The sequence below is a fragment of the Argentina silus genome (genome assembly GCF_951799395.1).
Source record: "Argentina silus genome assembly, chromosome: 9".
Taxonomy (NCBI): domain Eukaryota; kingdom Metazoa; phylum Chordata; class Actinopteri; order Argentiniformes; family Argentinidae; genus Argentina; species Argentina silus.
The window spans coordinates 12,674,762-12,697,393 of record NC_139663.1 but is presented as its reverse complement, the minus strand read 5'-3'; the positions used below and the strand labels follow the sequence as shown (position 1 = coordinate 12,697,393).

General features: G+C 42.7%; 1 protein-coding gene across 8 annotated transcripts in view; it reads left to right on the top strand.

The window, feature by feature from the left end:
* Positions 1-650: 650 nt before the first annotated feature.
* Positions 651-22,632, top strand: part of LOC310809809 (nuclear factor 1 X-type) — a gene marked incomplete at its 3' end in the record, with an annotated part of 118,324 nt that continues 96,342 nt past the window's right edge. For 2 of the 8 annotated variants that reach the window (XM_083677296.1, XM_083677302.1), the window contains exons 1-2: positions 653-1,238; positions 8,869-8,952. In XM_083677296.1, coding sequence (XP_083533422.1) covers positions 1,236-1,238; positions 8,869-8,952 — 87 coding nt within the window. In that variant the 5' untranslated portion in view covers positions 653-1,235. Of the gene's footprint in view, positions 1,239-8,868; positions 8,953-12,591; positions 12,736-16,974; positions 17,011-22,632 lie in introns of those variants that run through there. The other 6 variants (XM_083677298.1, XM_083677295.1, XM_083677299.1 and 3 more) reach the window with 6 other exon arrangements.

Here is a 22,632-nt window from a genome sequence, read left to right as displayed (position 1 = left end):
CGAATACATCCCTGCGGTTCCTTATTTGTTTTGGACAATGAGGAAAGGTTACTTGATACTGAAATGAGAGGTCATTTATATATCATTGCCTAAATCATTTTTTGGTTTATCATACAACCTCCCCCACCCCTCTCCCTCTCTCCCTCCCTCTCCGCGTCCCCGCACTGCTTCTACACTGTTGCCGGTTAGAGGTAATCCCCTGCCGTCCATGGTTTACTCTGAGCCCGTATTTAATTCCTCTAAACCCCCAGCTGCCGTCCTGGTTACTCACTGAACACGACAGACTGTGAACCGCTCCGGTTATTAATAATTCACTAGCCCTCCGCTTCTCCGGCCGCGATCCACTGCTGCGCCGCGGCGCGCTCCGGACCGACCGGCACAACACTTTTCTCCCCTTTCGGTTTATTACAGTTTAAAAAACCGTTAACACGAAGTTGTATCCACTCGTTATTGCACAAGGACTTAGTGTATTCATAAATGCGCTTGCTCGTGAATCGCCTGGCATGATCAAGTCTCGCCTCTCTCACAAACTCTGAATATTGCGACATATTGGTGCCAGATCTGGTGGTTGTTTTGGTTTCCCGGTTTCACTTTTTTTTCTCGTGTAGCCTGGGCACAGAACAGGTGAAGAAGGACCATCGGGATTCCCAGTTTTTTGGTATAGGAGGACCAGAGGATGGGTAGCCTACAGCACAGAGTCCCTTTGAGGCACACAGAAGCAACAGCTGATTTGTGAGCGCGTAAGCAAAGACTACTTTACTTACTGTGGGTCCCTGGTAAAGCGAGACCTCTGCTCTGTTACTTGGGTGCTGACGAGACGCACGCATCGCACACGGATTTGCCTCGCAGGACATTCGGTGGACAGAGGGGACGTAGGGACAGCGCGCTGGCAGGCGATAGGCGACCACAGCACAGCTCCGACAGCGACGACCCCGTTTTCATAGAAGTCACAGGCGTTGAAAGCGGACGTAAACACCCCGAATGAAGCCGGGAAGCGGTCGACTTGGATAATCCTTCTCCCTTCCCTTTCCCCGTTGGAGGAAAAACAGTTAAACTACAATTTAAAAAAATGTTCGCCGGGGCACGGGCCGTCCCGTATTAGGGCTCTTTTGCTTCCGGTATCAGAAGAAGAAACCGAGTCGTTTTCTCTCTCCCACACACTTTTTTTGGAAGCTGAACTTTTTTAGAGTGGAAAATGGGTCTTTGAAACTGTTGGCACATTTCCCTGCTCCACAATGGTACGTGCTGTGTGAATCAATAATTTGCTCTTTTATGCATCTGAAAGCTTGTAAACAGCTTCATTTTTCTTTAAATACGAAAACAAATAGCACGGTTGCTTAGACAGCACTTGGACGTATAAAGCAACCGTTTTGAGCTTGCCTTCAAATTCATATCGTCGAGAGAACATATGCTGGTACAACTTTTCAATAGTGTTCAAAGTGTGCGTCTGTTGATCCCGGACTGTAGGCTATCAAGAACTGGCTTATTTATAGTTATCAAAAAGTGATCTTTGTTGGGTGTGTTACTTTAGTGTCTGTGAATAATGATATACTGTATAGTTTGAGTGAACTTTGCCTTCCCCAATGTGTTCAATATTTATAGGCTACTGTACATACATATTAGCTTATGTCAAACCATAACCGGTTTACATTATAATAAGTAGGCAACACAGATAATATTCCCTCATTTACCCCTATCTACTCGACCAGCAACATCCCCGGACAAATCAAGCGAGCTGCCTGCCTTCCAGTCGTCGCAGTTCGGTCATGTCTCCTAATTGCTCGCGCCCCCTTATTTACAAGCAGTGCACGACTCTCCTCGAGTCAACAGTAGTCTTTGATGTATCTATATTTAAACACATAGCCTATGCTGCGTTGCACAATCACGCAAACAAGCAAGGAAGTGCATGAACAAGCAGTAACATGTATATCGATATGATGGAGAATAGTTGTAAACAGTCTTACTTTTAAGCTACAGTTATAGAGAGGTTGTTTACGTCTAGAGTAGGATTTATATTGGACTATAGCACTCCAGTCAATGTTTATTGTGGAGGATTGTTGTTGTGATTGTGGATTATAGCTCTGGATAATTGCGAAATAATAAATCGATTTCCTTATAACTAGTGGCGCGTAATTACGCATCGTGGTTATGTCACTCATTCAACGCAGCACAGCCTTGAGCGAACAAGGCAATATTGTTTCAATATGTTAGGCCCATACTAGGTCCGGAGCATTGGAAGTTTAGATGTTGTCTTTGCAAGAACAGTACTGATATAGACAGTTGTGTAATCTAATTTTGTATCAAGGCTTTGAAATGTAACATAACTTTCTTGAGGGGATAAATCATTGTTGAGCTACACAACATAAGATAACCAAAACAAGAATTATGGTTTGATATGATCTTTCCTCTATAAACCTGAGTGGGTGGGGTTGCAGAGTGAGTCAGTGTATCTGAAGCAAGTAAAACCGTAACTGATATTTTGGTTGAAATTTCAGCACAGAGGACAGGTATTTGTTTCGTTGTTATTTGTTTTTGAATATTTGCCAAATAACTCTAAATCCTAGTCCGTTTGCGTGAGTTTGGATAGAACTTGAATGCTGAGCTTATGTAACTCTATAAGTTCTAAATGTATCATGGAAAATAGAAGTGTTATTTAATGAGTTATAACGTAGCTGTCAGGTTCGTGACCTCTCCCTTGATCTGTTGATATGAGGTGGATGATACGTGCCCATCACCACAAACATGCAACCTTGACATTACTAATACATTCCAAGCAAGGGCATATGAATGTGGAATATTATTAGTATGAATAATTATTTGTTTATTTGCATTCTGACATGGCACCAGCCCAACTAGCTCATCACTAACATTATATAAAAACAAAATTCAGGACAGGCCTCTTATGGGATTATCTTAATTTATTATTCAGCTACTTAGCTACTCACCTCTTTTTAATGAAAGACTAGACTGAGAATTCATGCCCAACATTTTATTAACATGTTGACACAATCAGTGTCTCAGGACAGAAACATCGACCCATAAGTAAGTACTAATAGGAGTAAAGGAGTAGTATTTTATTAAATTGATGGAAATTAATTTTCAGCAACAGATATACATACAATTCATGTTCAGCAGCATATATACATAGATACATATATAGATAGAACAAAACAGAATATCATATATAATATGATCTATCTATCATATATATATATAGAACAAAACGTTATATATATAATATAATCTCTATATATATAATCTATGCACGATAGACTTTATTGCTCTTCAATCTAACTATTTGGTACCCAACCCCCCTGAATTATTGAGAATGCTTTTCCACACATTTCCATGGTTTTGCCCTAGGTCAGGATCTGTGTGATTTTGTATGTGGAGAGAAGTAAATACAGTAATCAGGAGGAGCTGTGTACATTGTTGAGTAATTGCATCCCACATTGGAGATGTTGTTTGATGTGTGTGTGTGTGTGTGTGTGTGTGTGTGTGTGTGTGTGTATAGAGAGGGTGCAGCAGCCCACCACAAGATGATCAAATAGGTGGTCTCCAGTCCTGTATGTTCTCCTCCGCTGCTCTTGGCTGTTGCTGCCAGTGATGTCATCTCTCCCTGTGTATGTTATGCTGTATATGCACCCCCTCCTTTGCCCTCTTCTGGAATACCCTGAAAGGATGCTGCTAATCGGTTGTATACAAGCTACGATAACCTCATTGGTGGTGCAGTCGAATCTGACGTTGTAGGCTTTGTCATTGTTAGAGGATAAACACTTGAGCGATGGTGATGATGGGGCTGGCGTCATATTAACATCTGGTTGTGATGCTATAGGGTGTAGATCAGACAGAAATTGCCCCCCAAGCGCTTCTCTGAGGTCTATTATTCTTTGGGGGTTAAGATCCCAGTTTTAGCAGTCGGGGGCAACCGTGTGCAGGTGTTGCAGCCAGAACCTCGCTCTTGTTCTTCAGCATCATCAGTTTTGATCGGCGTCAGTTTCGCGCCTGGAAACATCCTCATTCTTAAAGGTTGGGTTCACTCTGAAACCACAATCTCCGTGATCAACAACATACCTTCGCTCCTGTCGATCCACCGAGACCTGCTTCACATCCTCATTGCTCCCTTGTGCCGTTGTTACCTGGCGTCATCCAACCTAATGGAAGTGCATGGGTTTGATGGCTGAACTTTGATTTTTTGCGTTAACCTATCCTTTAATAATGCCTCGTGAATGCCCTTGGTTTGGGAACACCAGTGTTAGACATTCCAGGTATGTTGCTGTTCACTCCCCCCTGCAGAGAGAAAAGGTCCGCATTGAACCACTCCCTCCTCCTCCCATTTCATGGTCCCTCAACCCTTCCTTGGTTAGCTTCATGTTCATAACACTGTACTGCCATAGTAGATGGCTTTTCAACATACAGAAGATGGCTTTTCAACATACAGAAGATGGCTTTTCAACATACAGAAGATGGCTTTTCAACATCACATCAGATGTGGCCTGGCCTGCTTGCAAACAGCTCCTTTTTTTTGGCAGTTGTCCTTTTTTTTTCACCACTGACTCAGATGTTTTATATAGACTCTCTCCCTGTAAGTAAATTCATTATCCACAGTGCACAGTCACTGCAGACTGCATACCGTCCTGTGAGTGAGTCATTTTAATCTATTTAGTTTGGAACAGTGTCGGTGTCTCTTGCCCACCTAGTTTAATTTGAAAGAATTTCTTGACAATAGATGTGTTGTGTCCCCCCCCCCCCTTGTTCTCCTGTTGAAGAATTAGAGCCAATATCATTATTCATTAAACTAAGCTCTCAGGCTATTTATCAGTGTGACTGTATTAGCATATTTAATTTTTCAGAATGTTTCTCTATTTCCAGCAGGGTTGAGGAAACACAATAAACTGGCGTCAAATACATTATCCACACCTCCGACTTTTTAATGCTAGAGTGAATGGACCAATGGTGAACCCTAAACAGCAATATGCAATCTCAAATCCTTCGCAAGCATGCACGCACATGCACGCACGTACGCACACACATGCACACACGTACACACACACACACACGTACACACACACACACACACACACACACACACACACACACACGTACACACACACACACACACACACACACACACACTCACCCACACACACACACACACACACTCTTAATTACTACCCCCTCTCGTACCCCCCACCTCTTGAGATGCAGGTGTAAAATATCACATTTTTCCAGCATTTTTCCCCGAGGTGGCTCTGGCGTGGACTCACACAACTTAAATTTCTGCTTTCATATTCTTCCCCCCCCACATTTTTTAACAAACAAGTTCCCCCTCCCCCTCTCCTTCCCTCCCTCCCGCTCTCTCTCTCTTTGATATGGTTGCCACATCTGCACAGGTTTGTTAGCTTGTTACTGGAGTATAACAATGATGCCCCAGCCACTGAGTGGTACTGGGGGGGGGGCATACCAGTGATGCTGGGTAGAAGACTAACAGTGGTATTGATGTGAGTGGTTGTAGGAATAACGAGTGATGGTGATTATGATGATGATGAAGATTAGGATGAGGATGGTCATTGTCTCGTCGATTGGGAGGATGACAGTTCCGATGGATTGTTGCGAGGCCAGAAAGACTGGTTTGGAAATATGCACGGGAAAGCCAGGTGTATGGTTTTCGAGTGTGCGTGTGTGTGCGTGTGTGTGACAGAAAAGAGAGAGAAAGACAAAAAGAGAGAGAGAGAGAGAGAGAGAGAGAGAGAGATATGAGAGTATATGCTCTGATTTATCCAGTGCCGAAAAATATCTCTATCATCTCCACCAGATCAGACGTATAGTTTGATGAGAGTAGATGTGTGTTTGTGCGACAATAGATGTGTGTTTTTGTGTGTGAGAGAGAGAGAGAGAGAGAGAGATGATGAGTGCTGAGCACAGAGACATGGCAGCCAGGATTCAGGTACCAAAAAGACTTCAATCCAACTATCACACCGACTGAAATCTGACACGAATGTTGACTGTCATTTGGGAAAGACATAATACATGTTGGCTTTGTTTTCGGAGCTGCTCGAAGCTAACCGTCTAATTGAGCATTAATTCATTCACTGCTCACCAAACATTGGAATGGGAAAGAAGTCAAATCTCGATCAGTCACATTTGACAAACATTAGAATGTTGTCAAACACTTCCATCTAGGTCAACAAAACTCAATCCCAGACATCAAATGATTTTATTTGGGCTTTTTAAGTGTTAATTAAGCGAAGCCTTGAGACTATTTTCGCTCAAGGCTGGCCATATGGATTGGGCATATGTTGCATATATATATATATATATATATATATATATATATATATAAAATGGGTGAATATAGGGTGGCATATATAATTGATACCATGCCCCATAAAAAACATAGAAAAGGGAAAAGGGGGCCAGTGCCACGGGGAGCGACATCAAACAATCAGCACCGCCTCAAACAAACCGTGCTCCTTTTCAAGTGTGAACGCAGTCCATGCAGTGGAGAGAGAGAGAAAGAGAAAGAGAGAGATAATTAGACTATTATCTCTCTATCTATTAATCCATCCATCCATCTCCTCATCCATCAATCCCTCCCTCCCTCCCTCCCGCCATCCATCCATCCATCCATCCATCTCCTCATCCATCAATCCCTCCCTCCCTCCCTCCCTCCATCCATCCATCCATCCCTCCCTCCCTCCCTCCCTCCCTCCCTCCCTCCCTCCCTCCCTCCCTCCCTCCCTCCATCCATCCATCCGTTCAGCACCACTGGCCATACCAACAGATCCCTTGTGACTATAACCTGTCAGGTTCCTAACCTTCTTACTCTGTGAGGTTATAGTGGCAACACAATAAGAGCAAAGTCATATTCAAAGACATGCACTACGGGCACCAATCCTAACTTGAGATCCGCGCACACAACCCAACGTCGGCTCAAATCTCTCATTGACCTTAATGCGTGATTTACGTCAAAGTCTGACTTAAGCAATCTCAAGTTCAGATTCGACTTGTGACTAATGTATTGAATGCCTTCCGTAGAACGATGCCCATGTCTGTGAGGGGAAGAAAGGACATACTACAGATGGACCTTGCCCTTTTAAAAGCTGAGTAAGAGCAGTTTAAATGAGACCAAACGTTCATGGTTTTCTTCTAGGCTCTTCCACATATTAACGATGACAGGTCAGAGCTCGGATGTTTGGAGCCGAATGCCATGAATAGCATTTTCTTAGTCGTCCAGTATATTTGGTATGACTTGCACTATCTACCAAGTGACTGCATCACAGCCATGCCAGACCTGTCATGACATGCGCTCTCAAGTGTCGTATGCTTGAATCTGATGCAAATAGCTGTTTGCAACACACACACACACACACACACACACACGCACACACAGACATGCACACACACATACAGAGGCACAGATGCCTCTCCAGTGTAAAAAGGGAAAGGGAAAAGACAAGAGCTGTAACCTCTCATTGCGAGGGATATGAATAGCCTGTGTTTCTACCCACAGCTTGGTTAGCCAGAGTCTGGGACTTATTATAGTGTTGTGTGTTTATGCATGTGTCAGTGTGTGTTAGTATTCGTTCAAGTATCGGTCCTGTGTTTTCAGTCAGTGTGGACGTGTGTGTGTGTGTTTGTGTGTGCATGTGCGTGTGTGCATATGTGTGTGTGTGTGTGTGTGCATATATATATATGTGTGTGTGTGTGTGTGTGCGCACGCGCGTGCATGCAAATGTGTAGAGTGTAAATAGTGTATGTTTACCGGGTGCGCAAGTTAAGGGTAGCTTTGCATCGCGGCATTGGCAACTAGCAGTGTTTGTTCCTGTTTTGTGAATGTCGAGAAAGCAGGACTTAAGGTTCTGGAAAATCGGATTTTTTGCTCTCCCCCAGCAGTTTTCCATACGCGATATATCAAGGTTCCCTCCCAGCAACGTAGTCTGGCCTGCCTGCCTGCCTGCCTAGCCTCAACTGACGGCAGAACTGGAATGGATGCTCATTCAGAGCTCAAGGCCCAGCTGGTGTGTTCCACAGCATACAAATGAACTGGACTGAATGGGGAAACAACACTTAGAAAAAGAAATACCTTTGCTGCTGCTGCTGCTGCATCGATCAGTGAATGTATGCCTATAGCCCTGCCCCCTGGTGTGTGTGTGTGTGTGTGTGTGTGTGTGTGTGTGTGTGCGTGCGTGCGTGTGTGTGTGAGTGAATGTGTTGTGCTGATTCAGTGGGTGGCTGTGGGAGAAGTCACCAGGTGAACTAACCAGAGGACAGGAAGTGGGGCCATTGTGTCCAGTGTGGGTATTGTGTGGTCAGTTGGGATCCAAAGGCAGCTAAAACAGTCTGCTCTCCATTCTGGTGTGTGTGTGTGTGTGTGTGTGTTATGACGCTATGGCGCTCAGGCCTGTATGGATAGATGCATAGACATTACAGTGTCGGCGGTTGAGGGGTACTGTATTTAGATTTGATTGCACTTTGCATGGAAAAGGCTGGTTTTCCTACCGTCATCTCCGCTGTTACTGAATGTTTCCTAATGCCGTTTGGCAATTCTGCTCGTAGCATATGAGTTGGGCAGACAGTTCACACCTTATAAATCATGTTTGGTGTGGAGGTATAAGAGGCTGGGTGGTGATTTTCCATCGGAGCGTTGGGACACGACGGGATTCGATCAGCATATGTTTCTCACTAATATAAAATAACGACAGGGAGGATAATGGTATGATAATAACAATAATAATATTTTTCCTATCATCACAGCGTTATTACATTATTATAACCATGATAATAACAATGTGTTCGGTGATGAGTAAATGTGTGTTATAAATGCAGTGATACTACTGTATGAATGACTGCTATGTTACGTTTCAGGCCACCGAATCCTTTCTGGTGAACGAAGACCCCTCCAGAGGTCCTGGGATGCCTGAATGCTTTGTAGTATCAGATTCCTACAGGGTATGCATCATCATTATTATTATTATTATTATTATTATTATTATTATTATTATTATTATTATAAATGTGTTATTTGAGTCATTAGTCATTATTTTGACTGATGGTCCGCTTTCATGCTCTTGGTAATTGCACCACAATCATAATGTCATTCACAGCTCCCTCTCCTCAGCTGCAAACCATTACAATTATTATTTCCACACGCACTTTGAAAAAAGGGGGCCTTGCAACTTCGCCGAAGCGCCCTTCCCTCGTGGGAAAGAAAATTATAACCATAATGTGCAGCATGCAGAGTTGTATAAAATGTTTTTTTTAAAAAAAGGGCCCAAAATCCCCCTTAGAAAACTACACACAGTTGAGAGAAGACAAAAAAAAAACCCAGCTTTAAAAATTCCACCCAGCGAGCACATTGGATTTACAGCGATCAGCCTGAAATAAAACGCTAATAAAAACAGAAAAGCGGGATGGGGGAGTGGGAGTCTGTGGATGACTGAAAATGTGATTGTTAATGAGGTGGGAGCCAGTTTTCTACTCTTTGTTTCCAAGCAAAGCCTTATGCCAAGTTTCATAGAGAATCTGGGTTGCTACAGTGGATCGTGTGTCTCGGGGTACAGAAATGAACCATTATGGACGTAATTGAGTATCATGGTTGGTGTAGAAGGTGGAGAGGGGTGGAGTGTTCGTGCCATCGTATAGGATGTCAGGGCCACCGGGTTCAAGAACATGCAGAGGAGGGTCTTTCGCTAGCTTCACCTTCCTCATAGGGAGGTCTCGTAGATGGTACGGCAAGGAAACCATCACTGCAGCTATTGACCTCATATCCTGTTTGTTCTTGTTTTTAGTTTATGTGAGGGTGAATCATCGGTTGGGGCGTCTGTTATTATACACGCCCTTGAATCATGGGACTTATTGGTCCGAGTTATTATAGTTCACACTTTGATGTCCTGGAGAACGATCAGTTGTTAGATGACCTGCGTCCCTCGTACTCATGTAGCAGACACAAAACCCTCGGGAAAAAAAAGCGTTTGACATCGCAACAGCGACTCCGTGATTGAGCTTACCACACTGAGCGGTGGAAGCACAGCAAAAATATGTGTATTTCAGCGTGTGAAATGGGAGAGCCACAGACTCAACTACCATAGCATATGGCTGTACCATGTGTTACTTAATGAGAGATTTACTCTCATAGACCACTAAATGTGGGGCTCATTTAAGGAGCGATGCTTGATGAGTGTTTGCGTGTGTTGAAATTCAAGTTGACTCTATAAAGGGGGGTGGGGGGGGTGGGGGGACATTTTCTGATCCCCTTCAAACCGCTCTGGGTAACCTTTCGCTTTTGTGGCTTGCGAACTACTTTTAATGACTCCTCTTGAGAGAGTGAGAGATCAGATGAAAACAAAACAGACAAAAGCTTTCATTAATACTCTTGAGTTGGAGACTACCATCTTGGAAATGGGATTCAATTTCCACCTGCTGTTAAAGAGAGAGAGTGTGTGTGTGTGTGTGTGTGTGTGTGTGTGTGTGTGTGTGTGTGTGCATGTGTGAGCGTGTGTCATATGAACATATTTAATTTCTCATCATATATCATATTTAATATATCAAGGTATAACTTTATGTATCATATTCACGGAGGGACGGAATCAACCGGAATGGAATGTTGATGTTATGACCTTGTGTGTGTGGGGAGGAAGGGAGGTTACGGCTATGTGGTCTGCACATACCCCTGACCACACACTTTCTCCCTCCCTCCTTCCATCCCTCCTTCCATCCCTCCCTGGTTCTCTGGCTCCCCTGGCTATGTGCAGTAATTGGCCACACAGAGCCCAGATCTCTTTGTTTCTCCTGCAGAGGCTTGTGGTGTAAATGCACAAGCAGTAGGCCTCATAAATCTGTGGGACTCCACTGTCAGATCCAAATTTCAGCTCCACTTCTCCACAATGACTTCACCCCCTCCCCAACCCACCCCTACCCCAAACCCCCATACCACACTTAGGACCTAGTCCAAAACTTTTCTTCTTTTTTTTTTACTTTGTGAAAAGCGCATCACTATTGTGTGTGTGTGTGTGTGTGGGTGTATGTGTGTGTGTTCCTGAGAGAGAGAGAGAGAGAGAGAGAGAGTGGGGGGCCAATATTTTGTCTGTATTTTGTCAATATTTTCCCATAAACATACTCCTTATTCATGGGAAACTCAATCTAGTTTTTGATCAATAGACTATACGCCCTACAGTATGTGCTTATCCAAGATCTTCCAGTTATTGTTTTCTCTTTTCAAGTCAGCTTCATTGTAGTGAATGTCCCAGGCAGACCCAAGCATGTGGCTGAGGCTGGCTCCTCTGGTGTTAGCACTGCGGCCGCGATTACAGGTTCCAGCCTGGAGCCGATACAGCTCAATGACAAACAGCCTTGTACTCTCTGCAATCTTACAATCACTGCTCAACAATCACAACAAGCTGCACAGTGAAATCATTCATGTGGATTCATTTTCATATTCATTTTAGTACCTGTGCACAGGCCCGTGCTGGAAAAGAAAAGAAAAACAGGTGTTGCTGAAATGTGGCAAGTTGGCAACAAAGAAAGAAGCTGAAAGTGCATCCATTTTGAAAACCAACAGAAGAACACTGATAATTCACCTGCATTTGTTCTAGTTTTCACAAATAGATGTTATTGTAATGTGGTCAATACAAGGGTACATTACAGACAAAAACAGTGTAACTATGGTGAAATAACTATGCAATTATCCTATAAGCAGATAGGTCAGAACATGCAGTTACATAGTACTTACCACTGCTCTTATTATACAGTATGTCCCTGTTAAAACAAATAAGACCAGAAGAAGCTGAAATTGAACAAGGTAAACAGAAGCGGAACACAACTTCCAGATTTCTCTTCACAAGAGTCCATTCAGCCACATTTTGAAATGATATTATTCAATTTCAAAGGACAGATTAAACCTAGAACACTGAAGAAAACTACAGATCATTCTCCAAACTATTATTTCACGCTATTATAGTCAAGTGTCTAAAAAGGATTTCCTCATTGTAATATGGGTCAATACATTACAAGTTTGACCTTAAAGCAATAGCAAAATTCTTAGTAGCTACATTTGCATTATCTTATAAATAGTATAACATTTGATAGAAAGACAAATCAACCCAACCATAACAAATATTTTGCCTACCTGCAAAAGTCAAGCACCATATGACCAGCTGTGTCCTAAATATTACCCCGTTTACCTTCCTCGGCCTTTAACTTCTCTAATGCACGTCGTCGATAACCGTTGGATATTATGCTGTCCATTTGCCCTTGTAATAACGTATTAGTTACCCTAAGAAAAACAAACAAATCGTCATTACGCATAGATGGTTACTAAACTGAGTCCTAACTTTGCATGAGCTGAAGCAGACGGAATAAGCAGCGAGTTTCTCTGTCGTGTCATCCCACAATTTAAAATGTCAAAAGAATGTAATGTTGATATATGTGTTATAGGTTATAACAAACGCGGTCGCTATACTAAGTCAATCAAATGATTATTTTCCGTGCGCGAGAGAGGAGAGAGAGAGTGAGTCCGTGGAAGAGGGTGGGAGACAAAGTTTTTTTCCCCAAAAGTTTGTGTAAGCTTTCACTTTCAGCCTTCTAGGCGGGGTTAGCAGTACCGCATGGACTGAGCGAAACAGGACGGCGAGCGATTGCAATGCAGTACTACAGCGAACTTCCATCCAACTTAAATAAGCTCTCCAATTTTCATTTCTAAAAATAACCATGTACTCCCCGTACTGCTTGACACAGGTAAATGGCATGATTATTTTATTGTTATGGGTTACTGCGTCGATGTTGCTGTTTTTTTACTTAGTGCTCTCCTTTGCAAAAAATGTATCTAATAGTTGCATTTGAGCTTATTTGTAGTCTTTGCTCCCGTCTGATAGCATTTCACCTGGTATCTCCGTCACTTTCCTTCTTAGATTGCATTTCTTCTCAGGAATTTCCTATGCGTTTCATTGCACATGGTTTTGAAGAGAAAATGGCGCTACTCCCGAATCTATTTAATATAAAAGGAGTGGAGACGAGGAGGAGGAGAAAGGAGAGTGGATCATAGAGAGGCTGTGGACTGAAGTTTAATATTTCATGTGATAGTCTTACTGAAAAATGTTCCGGAGTCTTGACCTCGCGAACGTTTAGCGGTGAGAGTCCTTGCATGTGGAAGCGCGGCCGTTAAAAAGCTTTATCTAAAAGTTGATTCTGTGTGAGTGGAGAGCTTTGGGTCGGTGTGCTGCCGCCAGTTCTACAGTTGCTTACAGTAGCCTACAGTTGTCAACCGGTTCATGTTCGATTCTGGTTGTTAAAATATCTTCAGTAGAGTCGAGAACATTGGTTTAAGAATATTTTACGCGCACTCTTGATGATGCACAATAAGGACAACCATAACCATTTTCAAGGTTTTGGTGATGCCCAGCTGATCTGAACATAAGATAGTTAGGCTGGCCGATTCTGTTATGCCCAAGTAAAGCCAAACTGTACTATAGCTCAATATCTGCTACTGTCAACTCTTTACCACTTGTTGTTTATGATGGAACTACCATCCCCCCTTTCCAGTCCGGTCACTGTTATGTTTAATAACTTTGAGTAAGACACCTTCTACGCTGAATATGCTGCTTTTCCACGAGGCTACAGTTATATGGCCTCAGTGTTTTCAACTGGATGCTGTGCTGGCTGGCATATGCTGTAATACTCTACCACATGTTTTTTTATTTAGCCTACATATTGAACCAAACTGTAATGTCTACTGTTTAGTATGATAATATCGTATAAAAGACATCTGCCACAGGCAATATTCCCTCTTTTTTAGATTGTAGTTGTACAGAGTTGAATAACCCTAACCCTATATAGTCTATATAGTCTCTGCATTGTATAAAGAAAAATATTGGTACATTTTCATCACAATTTAATACAATTGGTTGATCATGCCATCAAGGAGCATTATCGGATACTCCAGACCCTGAAGAGTAAAAAAAAAAAGATGACAAATGTATAAGCCATAACTGGAAAAAAAGCTCCACAAGATGGTGGTTCTGTTGCTCCCCTTGCATGCTGTTTTAATCAGACATGGGTTTGTGAATTATAAAAACGTAAAGGTAGGATATAATCATGTTGTCTTAAGTTTCCGGACTATTTAGGTCTAAGAATTGTATTGCACAATTGCATTCCAGTTTGACGTAGCTGTTTGATAAATGTGTAATTAGTGTGTTTATTAAGTCATGTTTTTTCCGTTTTTTAGAAGTAGTAATTTGCTAAAGGTATAATACACATGTTTGACATCTGCAAATATATCAAATTCCTTTTATCTGAATTATGCTTCATGTGAAAATAAGCATGGTCAGATATGCATATTCTAAAATGGCTGTTCTAATAAGTCCTACAGCTAATTTGTTAACTTTTATGATTTACAAAGAACTCTTAGTATATTATTTACTATAAGTGCGAGATCATTACTCTTCTGACTCGGAATTTACTTTAACTTGGCAAAGGAACCTTGTAGAGAGCAGCGCCCGAGAGAGCAGCGTTTGCACCAAACTGTGAACATTGTGAGCAATATGACATATACCTGGGGGTTTACAGTTTAGAATGAACTTATATAGTGCAAAATATGATCTGTATGAACTATAAGAGCAATCCATAGACCTATACAAGTTCCAATAGGCATTAGGAGTGTATATGCATAATTTGATTCTCTATCAATATATCTGCATTCATATCTGCTCTGCAAAGAGAGTATATATTGGTTTATTTCCTCCTTTTTAGATTGTATTTATGTTCATTTGATGTTTGGGGATTTTTTTTTATAGAGCCTCACCCATAGCGTACATTTCTTGGTTCTAGAACTCTTTGCATTCTATTTTTGTCCACTCTATTCTGTTTGTTGGTTCTAGAATAGAATAGTGTCATTGCTGAAATTCCCTCCAAATAGTAGTATCCTCCTTCAGTCTCCCACCCAGCCGGGTGGCACATATACAACTGCTGGAAATCTTTCTCTTATAAAGCAAGCGTGTTTATCCCCTGGCTACAATGGACAGTAGACTGCCAAGGCAGTGTGTGATGTGTAATTCATTCCTCATTTTACAGTGGTTTTATTAAAACAATTTTACTCCCATGCCCCTGCCTCCTGCAACCAGTAGCAGAGAGGGTGTTCTCCTCAGTTGAGGGCACATGCAGCCAGTTGTCTGTTTCTTATTTAAAATGATCTAAATGTTGCCCTCCATTGTGCACACTGATTGACAACAGCAAGAAAAAGCTGATTTTAATAGACAATTTTTTCCAGATTTGTATTATTGAAGTGAATTAGGCTACTATTGAAGATATGACTTACTGTGTCTGTAGCCTACATGCTTAGCTTGTACATGTTGGCTTATATTTCAGTTAATGAACATTGCAGTGTAGCTTTTAGCCTAAATTGAAGTGAAAAAGTGTATGAAATGCAACTGAAAACAAAAATAGATAGTATAATATTATGGAATAACACAGATCTTTCCTTGGCTTGAAAGAAGACTTTGAGAAGGATGAAGAGGGGTGAAGTTGCAGAACTTTTCTTCCGTCAACCGTCACACCATCGAAGTTTTCTATACCACATGTATGTGGGCCTATATTTTCAGGGTTTCTGGCATTTATATATGTTATAATTATTTCACTTGAGCGGTTGTACAGCGCTATGCATTCGAAAACAATGAAGATTACTTTGGGGCCAGAGTTTTTTCCGTTAATTATAATTAATTGACAACAGAAGGAATTGAACACTGCGCACGTGCTGCACATATGCAGATGGATGTACTTTGAACTGGATAAACTATAACAATTTATGATAGTGACCTATATGTATTCTATATGGTTTATATTATATTTGATTACCTTTTTGTTATAGGCTAGATTCAACAGAGAGGGGAACAGCTTTGCGCAGTGGTTGCACTCATACAGCGTGCGTGCGTAGCTCTCGTGCATTCCCCTGGAGTTCTGTCTCGCCCGTCTGTAGATTTGGCCTGACGTTTTTATTTATTTAATTGAGGTTAATAATTAAAAAACGAGTTTGGACCTCGGATGTACAACAAATGTAAACAAACGAATGAATTATTAACAGTCATAAAAGCTTTGCTGGAAAGCAGGAGTGTGTTGAGACGTGAGGGACGGTGCGTAAAGGAGGTAACTTATGGTAAGCCTTGAGAGGGGGTGCTCTGTCAGACGTGCATCGGTTTGAGAAAGCATACAATTTTTGTGATGGTGTAAACATTATAATGTAGCCCTATACACACTTAGAAACGTGATCTTACAAGGTGATAGTGGAAAGACACAGTCACTGAGTTGCGTGTCTGGCTGAGATATTGAATTGTAGACTATTTGAGTTGTTGGTCATTATTATCGAAATAGCTCTGCCGTCTATATTCAAATGATGATTATAAAGCAAAGATTATGATTATAAGTAAAGTATTTGATATTATTTAAGGTCAACTGGCGTTCTGATAGGCCTATATCCATATTAACTAAACACTTATAGGCCAGGCTACATCCCTAGAGTAAGGCCTACCTCATCTGTATGCTACATATTAGCCTAATTAGGCTCACATGTTGTTTGTAAAAAATAATTATCATTGTTGATATTGTTATTATTATCATGATTATTCATACTATTATTATTATTATTATCATATTGTTGTTGTTTCTGTAATCATTAGGTATAAAGCCGAAGGCTATAGAACAGATGCACGCCGCATGCTTTACTTTCCCCTCACAGTCGCAAAAGCCTAAACCTAAGGACATCCATCACCTTTCCTTTACTTCATACATTTGTCTAAATCACAGCATGTTACTAATTTCGTTTATGTTCATAAGTTTTAAATCAACTAATAAAAAGTGCTTATCTCAACGATTCTCACTAGTACGACATTTTAACATCTTCCTTCTTTTGCTCTCCTGCTCGCTCGGACGGTGACCCATGCGCGGGAGCGCTTTTCCCCATCTCTTAACACCCTCGCAACACTAAAGTATTGCACTACTCACCTTCTAAACAATTCATTAGTGGTAAGTGTTGTCCCTATTTATTTAATCTCAGGTGATTATTTTTTTCAATGTGTGTTTTAGGCTATTCAATTTCTTAAGGATTGTGAAGTCGTTATGGTTTGACCTCCTTCGTTCAGGCTACATTTTCAGAGAAAAACAACAGCTAACTCGATTAGAAGAATATTTTAGCCTAATGAATTAAGGACAATTTGCAAATGTCTTTGCCATGCACGCTACACTTTCTCACTCGAAAGGTAGTCAGACTGAATTAAGGCCCAAAACAAGCCTGTTTGTTTTTCAGACAGTTGATTGGAAACCAGTCGACAGGGCTGGAGTAAAGCGTATTAGTAGCCCACCTAATGATATCAGCAGGAAAGAACAAGGATAGCGTTGGAATAGGCCTATCTTAATAAGGATTACCCTTATGACCTGTGTGCAGTCCGCAGCCGCGGATGGTGCGCCGAAGTAAATATATTCCATCCGGTTGCCAATAGATCTAATCCGTTGCAAAAGTATGAACAGTTCTATAATATCCCAGTATATCAAAATCTGACATTCAAAACTGTCAAAATGTAGACTTTTAATTCGTTACTTTACCTTAATTGCCTCCGGCAAGCAAGAGTCAGTGGAGATGTGAATGACAAATTGAACCCGTTTAAAGGCCCATAATGCACATTCATCATCTTACTACCGTTTTTTTAATTTTTTTATCAGATGAACCTTTCACCAGTATTAACCCTTGAGCAAATCCGACATATTAACCCATTCATCATATACATTTAACCCACAATTAGTTTTACCCATTAGAATGTGTAGGGGTCATTTGACGACTAACCCGTTATTTGAAATCCTAGACCGAAAGGTGGACCCACAGATAACTTGTCAACCTTTGTTGCGTGTCATGGCAGGTTTCCTTATATCTGGTTCTAAAAGGGTTCACCTTTGAGTTAAATTGTCGCTCACTCCTCATATTCATGTTAAGCTAGTCTATATGTATTACTGAATGTTGCTTCAAGAAGATGGATGATATTTTTCTACCTCATTATCAGTTGGTATCAGTCAGTGTGTTTTGAATAAAAATATGAGTGCCCCATTTAGCAGGAAGGGAATGAGCTAGACTGTTTATATGAAAATCACATTGAATTAATGTACTCTTTGTTTGGATTAATATTTTCAACAGAGGTCTTTCGGAATGGTAGTCTAAACGCCATACTCTATCCCACTGAAACCTCCATTTAGACATATTTTGTGAGGTGGCCTTCCAACCTCTCCTCTCCCCCATCCTCCCCCCTCCCCCTTACTCCCCCTCTCCCCCGTCTCTCTCCCCAGGCCTGGAAAATGAGTTGGAACAGCTGTTCAGGGGATTAAAATCTGATGGAACTACAGTCTGAATAAACAGAAATGTTGGATTTTTTAGAATTAAAGACACACACACACACGCAAACAGCACCCTTCCCCCAGCACACACACACACACACACACACACACACACACACACACACACACACACACACACACACACACACCAAAACCTTTCGCCCCATGTCTTAATGCCGATTAGGCTTGCATGTGTGTGGTGATCACTGGATTAGCCAGCGTTGCCGGATCTAAACATTTTAGGCTGGGACGTCAATTACGTTTCACCGATTTTGAAAATGCACTTTCGAAAATCATTGACTGTGGTTGACCTGTAGTGCAAAAAAACAAATATGCAGTATTAAGTATATAGCTCTGAAATACCAAATTGCAGAGGGGAGAAAAAGAGCCATATTGTATTTATTCCATTTCTACGGCAGACACATTGAATAATGATATTACCGTGCTAAGCATTGGGTTCAGCGATGCAGAGGGCACGTCCCCCGACTACTCTGTGGTTAAACCAATCAGAATGCCTCAATGAAGTAACAGAATACCTAATAGTGATGTTGTCGGTATTTGAGTGTGGAAAAACGGACATTTTGAGCGAGCGGTGGAAAATGAACCCCCTGTCCTAGGCAGCCAAATCCGTCATGAATTTGATTGACAGGTCCAGTTTATTATGCTGTCCTATTCTGAGTCAGGGGTGGTGAAACCGGAGTCCCCTATTGGCCCTGTAGGTGTCTCATGGCAGTGGCGGGCGGCTCTTTCCCCCCCGTCACGTAACGGGGACACCGGGAGGCCACGATGCCAGACGCTCGGCTCGGCTCTGAGAGACACTGTGTTCCTTTTACTTATTCATTAATTCCTACCGGGCCAGAGGCCTTACCGTCACGGCCACCAACACTACCACCACCAACGTCACCACCACCACCTCCACCAACACTACCACCACCTCCACCACCACTGCCTCTTTCCCTATGCTGTAGCCTGAGGTCCTCTTCTTCGGTGGTGGTTTTTAGTTGGCAAATTTAACCAGCCATAAACAATGAGATGGCAAAGCCCAAGTCCTGTGATCACAGATATGGGATGGTCTGGCCTGGCCTGGCCTGGCCTGGTCTCGCCTGGCTGCTTCTGTTATCTGCTTACCAAGGGCTCCTCTGTATGCATGGGTAGCATAGAGATACCCTGGCTTGTTAACGTTTTAAAGAACACACCGAGATCATTCAAAAGGACATTTCAAGGTTTTGGTGATTTAACAAAAAAATTGCTGTGGAAAATGCACATTAACGCATTACATGTGCATGATGGGGGCACTGTGTATCTTCCTAAGAGAGAGAGAGAGTGGATTTAGGGGCTATTTTGTGTAGGATTCAGTGCATCGCATGGTGGCTAACACAAAGAACGGATGGATTGGATGGATGTTGGCAGGAGGGGAGTATAGATTAGAATTAAGTAGCATGTAGTTTTTATCTGGCGCTGCATGCAGAGGAGCCCAAACCCACTGCGTCTCATTCACTATCTGTACAGCTGCCCCAGCCTCCGTGGAGAATGGATTCCTATTGCTATTGCCATGGGAGGTTCCAGCCAAGAAGAATAGGAGGATATCCAGTGTGTGTGTGCATGTGTGACGTAGAGAGAGAGAGACAGAGAGAGAGAGATAGAGAGCGCAAGAGAGAGAGAGAGAGAGAGACAGAGAATGAGGGCGAGAGAGAGAACGAGAGAGAGAGGGACAAAGAAAGAGCGAGAGTTAGACAGAGAGAGAGACAGAATATATATGGATATGTGTGTTTGTGTGTCTACAGTACTGTGTGCGTGTGTGTGTGTGTGTGTGTGTGTGTGTGTGTGTGTGTGTGTGCATATGCGCTGTGCTGCCGTCTCCACCCTCCTCCCTTCCCCTTCGCTCCTGTCACCCCTGGCATGGATGATGCTTTGGCACAACCCTGGCAATGCCCGCAGCCCCAGCGCCGTTCTGTGGTCGCTGATATGTTGTGCTGTTGCCATGGCTACGGAACACACACACACACACACACACACACACACACACACACACACAAGCACAAATTACATAATTGAGCTAGAATATACATAGGCACACAAACATATTTTGTGTGCAATATGGGAAAGAAAGAGGGAGGGAGGGGGAGAGAGAGAGAGAGAGAGAGAGAGAGAGAGAGAGAGAGAGAGAGAGAGAGAGAGAGAGAGAGAGAGAGAGAGAGAGAGAGAGAGAGAGAGAGAGAGAGAGAGAGAGAGAGAGAGAGAGAGAGAGAGAGAGAGAGAGAGAGAGAGAGAGCTCCAGTCAAATTAGAAACCCCAAGACAAAATGTGCCGTTCGCCATACAAATCAGCGAGCTAGCAGAGGAGAGCAGGGGCTCCTACTGAGGCACAAAGCAGCTGCTTAAGACCAACACTTTGGTACAGCGTGTGCTTTCCCTGATTAGTCATCCATCTAAGGACTGGTGCACCTATTATGGGAGTATTTAGACCACTGACAACTCGTTTGTCAGGGTGTGTGCGAGAGGAAACGGTGAGTAAGCACACGTGTGTGCGTGTGCGTGCGTGTGTGCGTGTGTCCGTGCGCGCATCTTGTGTGTGTGTGTCTATTTGTGTAAGTGAGGGTGTGGCTCCCTGGGCGTACAGAGATAGACAGGCCTTGGAGAGAGGTATGCTGCGTTCTGTGACTCTCGCTTCCTTTGCCGTTTATTTCTCACCCTGCAACTTTCCCTCCGTTCTCTCTCTCCCCATCCTCCTCCTCCTCCTCCTCCTCCTCCTCCTCCTCCTCTGTGTTTGTCAAGAGGTCATAACTCACCGTGGTGGTTGCCTGATGAGCATCAGTGAGATGTAAAGCCCTGGCAACCAACCCTCCGTCACACTCCGCTGGGCCTGTAGAGCTGTTCAAGGGCCGCTGTTTGAATTGCAAAGTGCCATATCGTTTCAGAATGGAGGGGATTGGAGGATTAAAACTTGTTCAATGTAAAGGGTTTTGTTCACCAAAAGAAGCACTTCATACATTTAATCCATTGGTATACAGACAGTAGGACCCGACGCAGAGCGTGAGTCTGTCGGGACCCCGGGCTGTAGGCTGCGGTAGGCTCTCCTCGGCCTGCGCACCAGACGTGGACTGTAATTCATCGTGTTTTTCAGGTGGTTTAAGTTCTCATCTCCAACGCAACGGTTTCAAAGTCAATACTGCTAATTATCCATCATTATCCAGTTCATGCACAACACTCATACATTACAGTAACGCACAGTATATCAGTATCAGTGCTGTTCATATCAAACACCTCAATCTTTTTGGTGTCAAGTCCCATATCCAGTCCAGTGTACTGTCCACGAGCGTCAAGTTAAACGTAATAATAATAATAATAATAATAATAATACATTCAATTTGTACGGTGCTTTCTCATGGACTCAAACCACTTTACATAAAAAAACTCAAACCGCTTTGAAAATAAAAAAAATAGAGAGGAGGTCAGTCACAGACCATACACGACACACAGCCCTGTACATTAAAAGCCTGCCTGAACATTTTTAGCAAGGTCTTAAAAATGTGTGATTGGACATACACCCAGGAGCATGCTGAACCATTGTTTGGACTAGTCACAGGTCAGCAACGGAGCTCTGGGTGCTGTTTATTAACAGGCCATTGAAGGTCATTGCAGTGGTGCTGTAGCCTGGGCATGTTGTTTGTGATGGGGCTGAGGACAGCGGTCTCTGACCTACATCTCACACCGGGCTAAATATATAGACCTCTCATTACACTGCTACTAGATTCATCTGGATGAAATCTGAGAACTAGTCTCTCTCTCTCTCTCTCTCTCTCTCTCTCTCTCTCTCTCTCTCTCTCATGCACGTGCGCTCTTTCTGTCTCTCTCTCTTTCTTTCTTTCTTTCTCTCTCTCTCTCTCTCTCTCTCTCTCTCTATCTGTCTCTCACTCTCTTTCTCTCCCAAACACACAATCACACTCGCTAATTCGCTGCACATGCCTTCATCCACGCAAATATGACACACATGCACACACACAACCTGCCTGAAATTGGAAATATTTGCCCCCTTACACTCTCTCTCTCTCTCTCACGAACACACACACGTACACACTCACACGCATGCACACACACACACACACACACATGCTGCACACTCAAAGTCTTTTAGGCTTAATGCATTATGCATCTACGGCCACATACACAGACGGGCACACAGGCCAATGCTCAAGTACTCTCCACACCTGCACACACTTAAGCACATGAGGCGCAGGTGTGCATTCTTGACTCGCCCACGTCAATC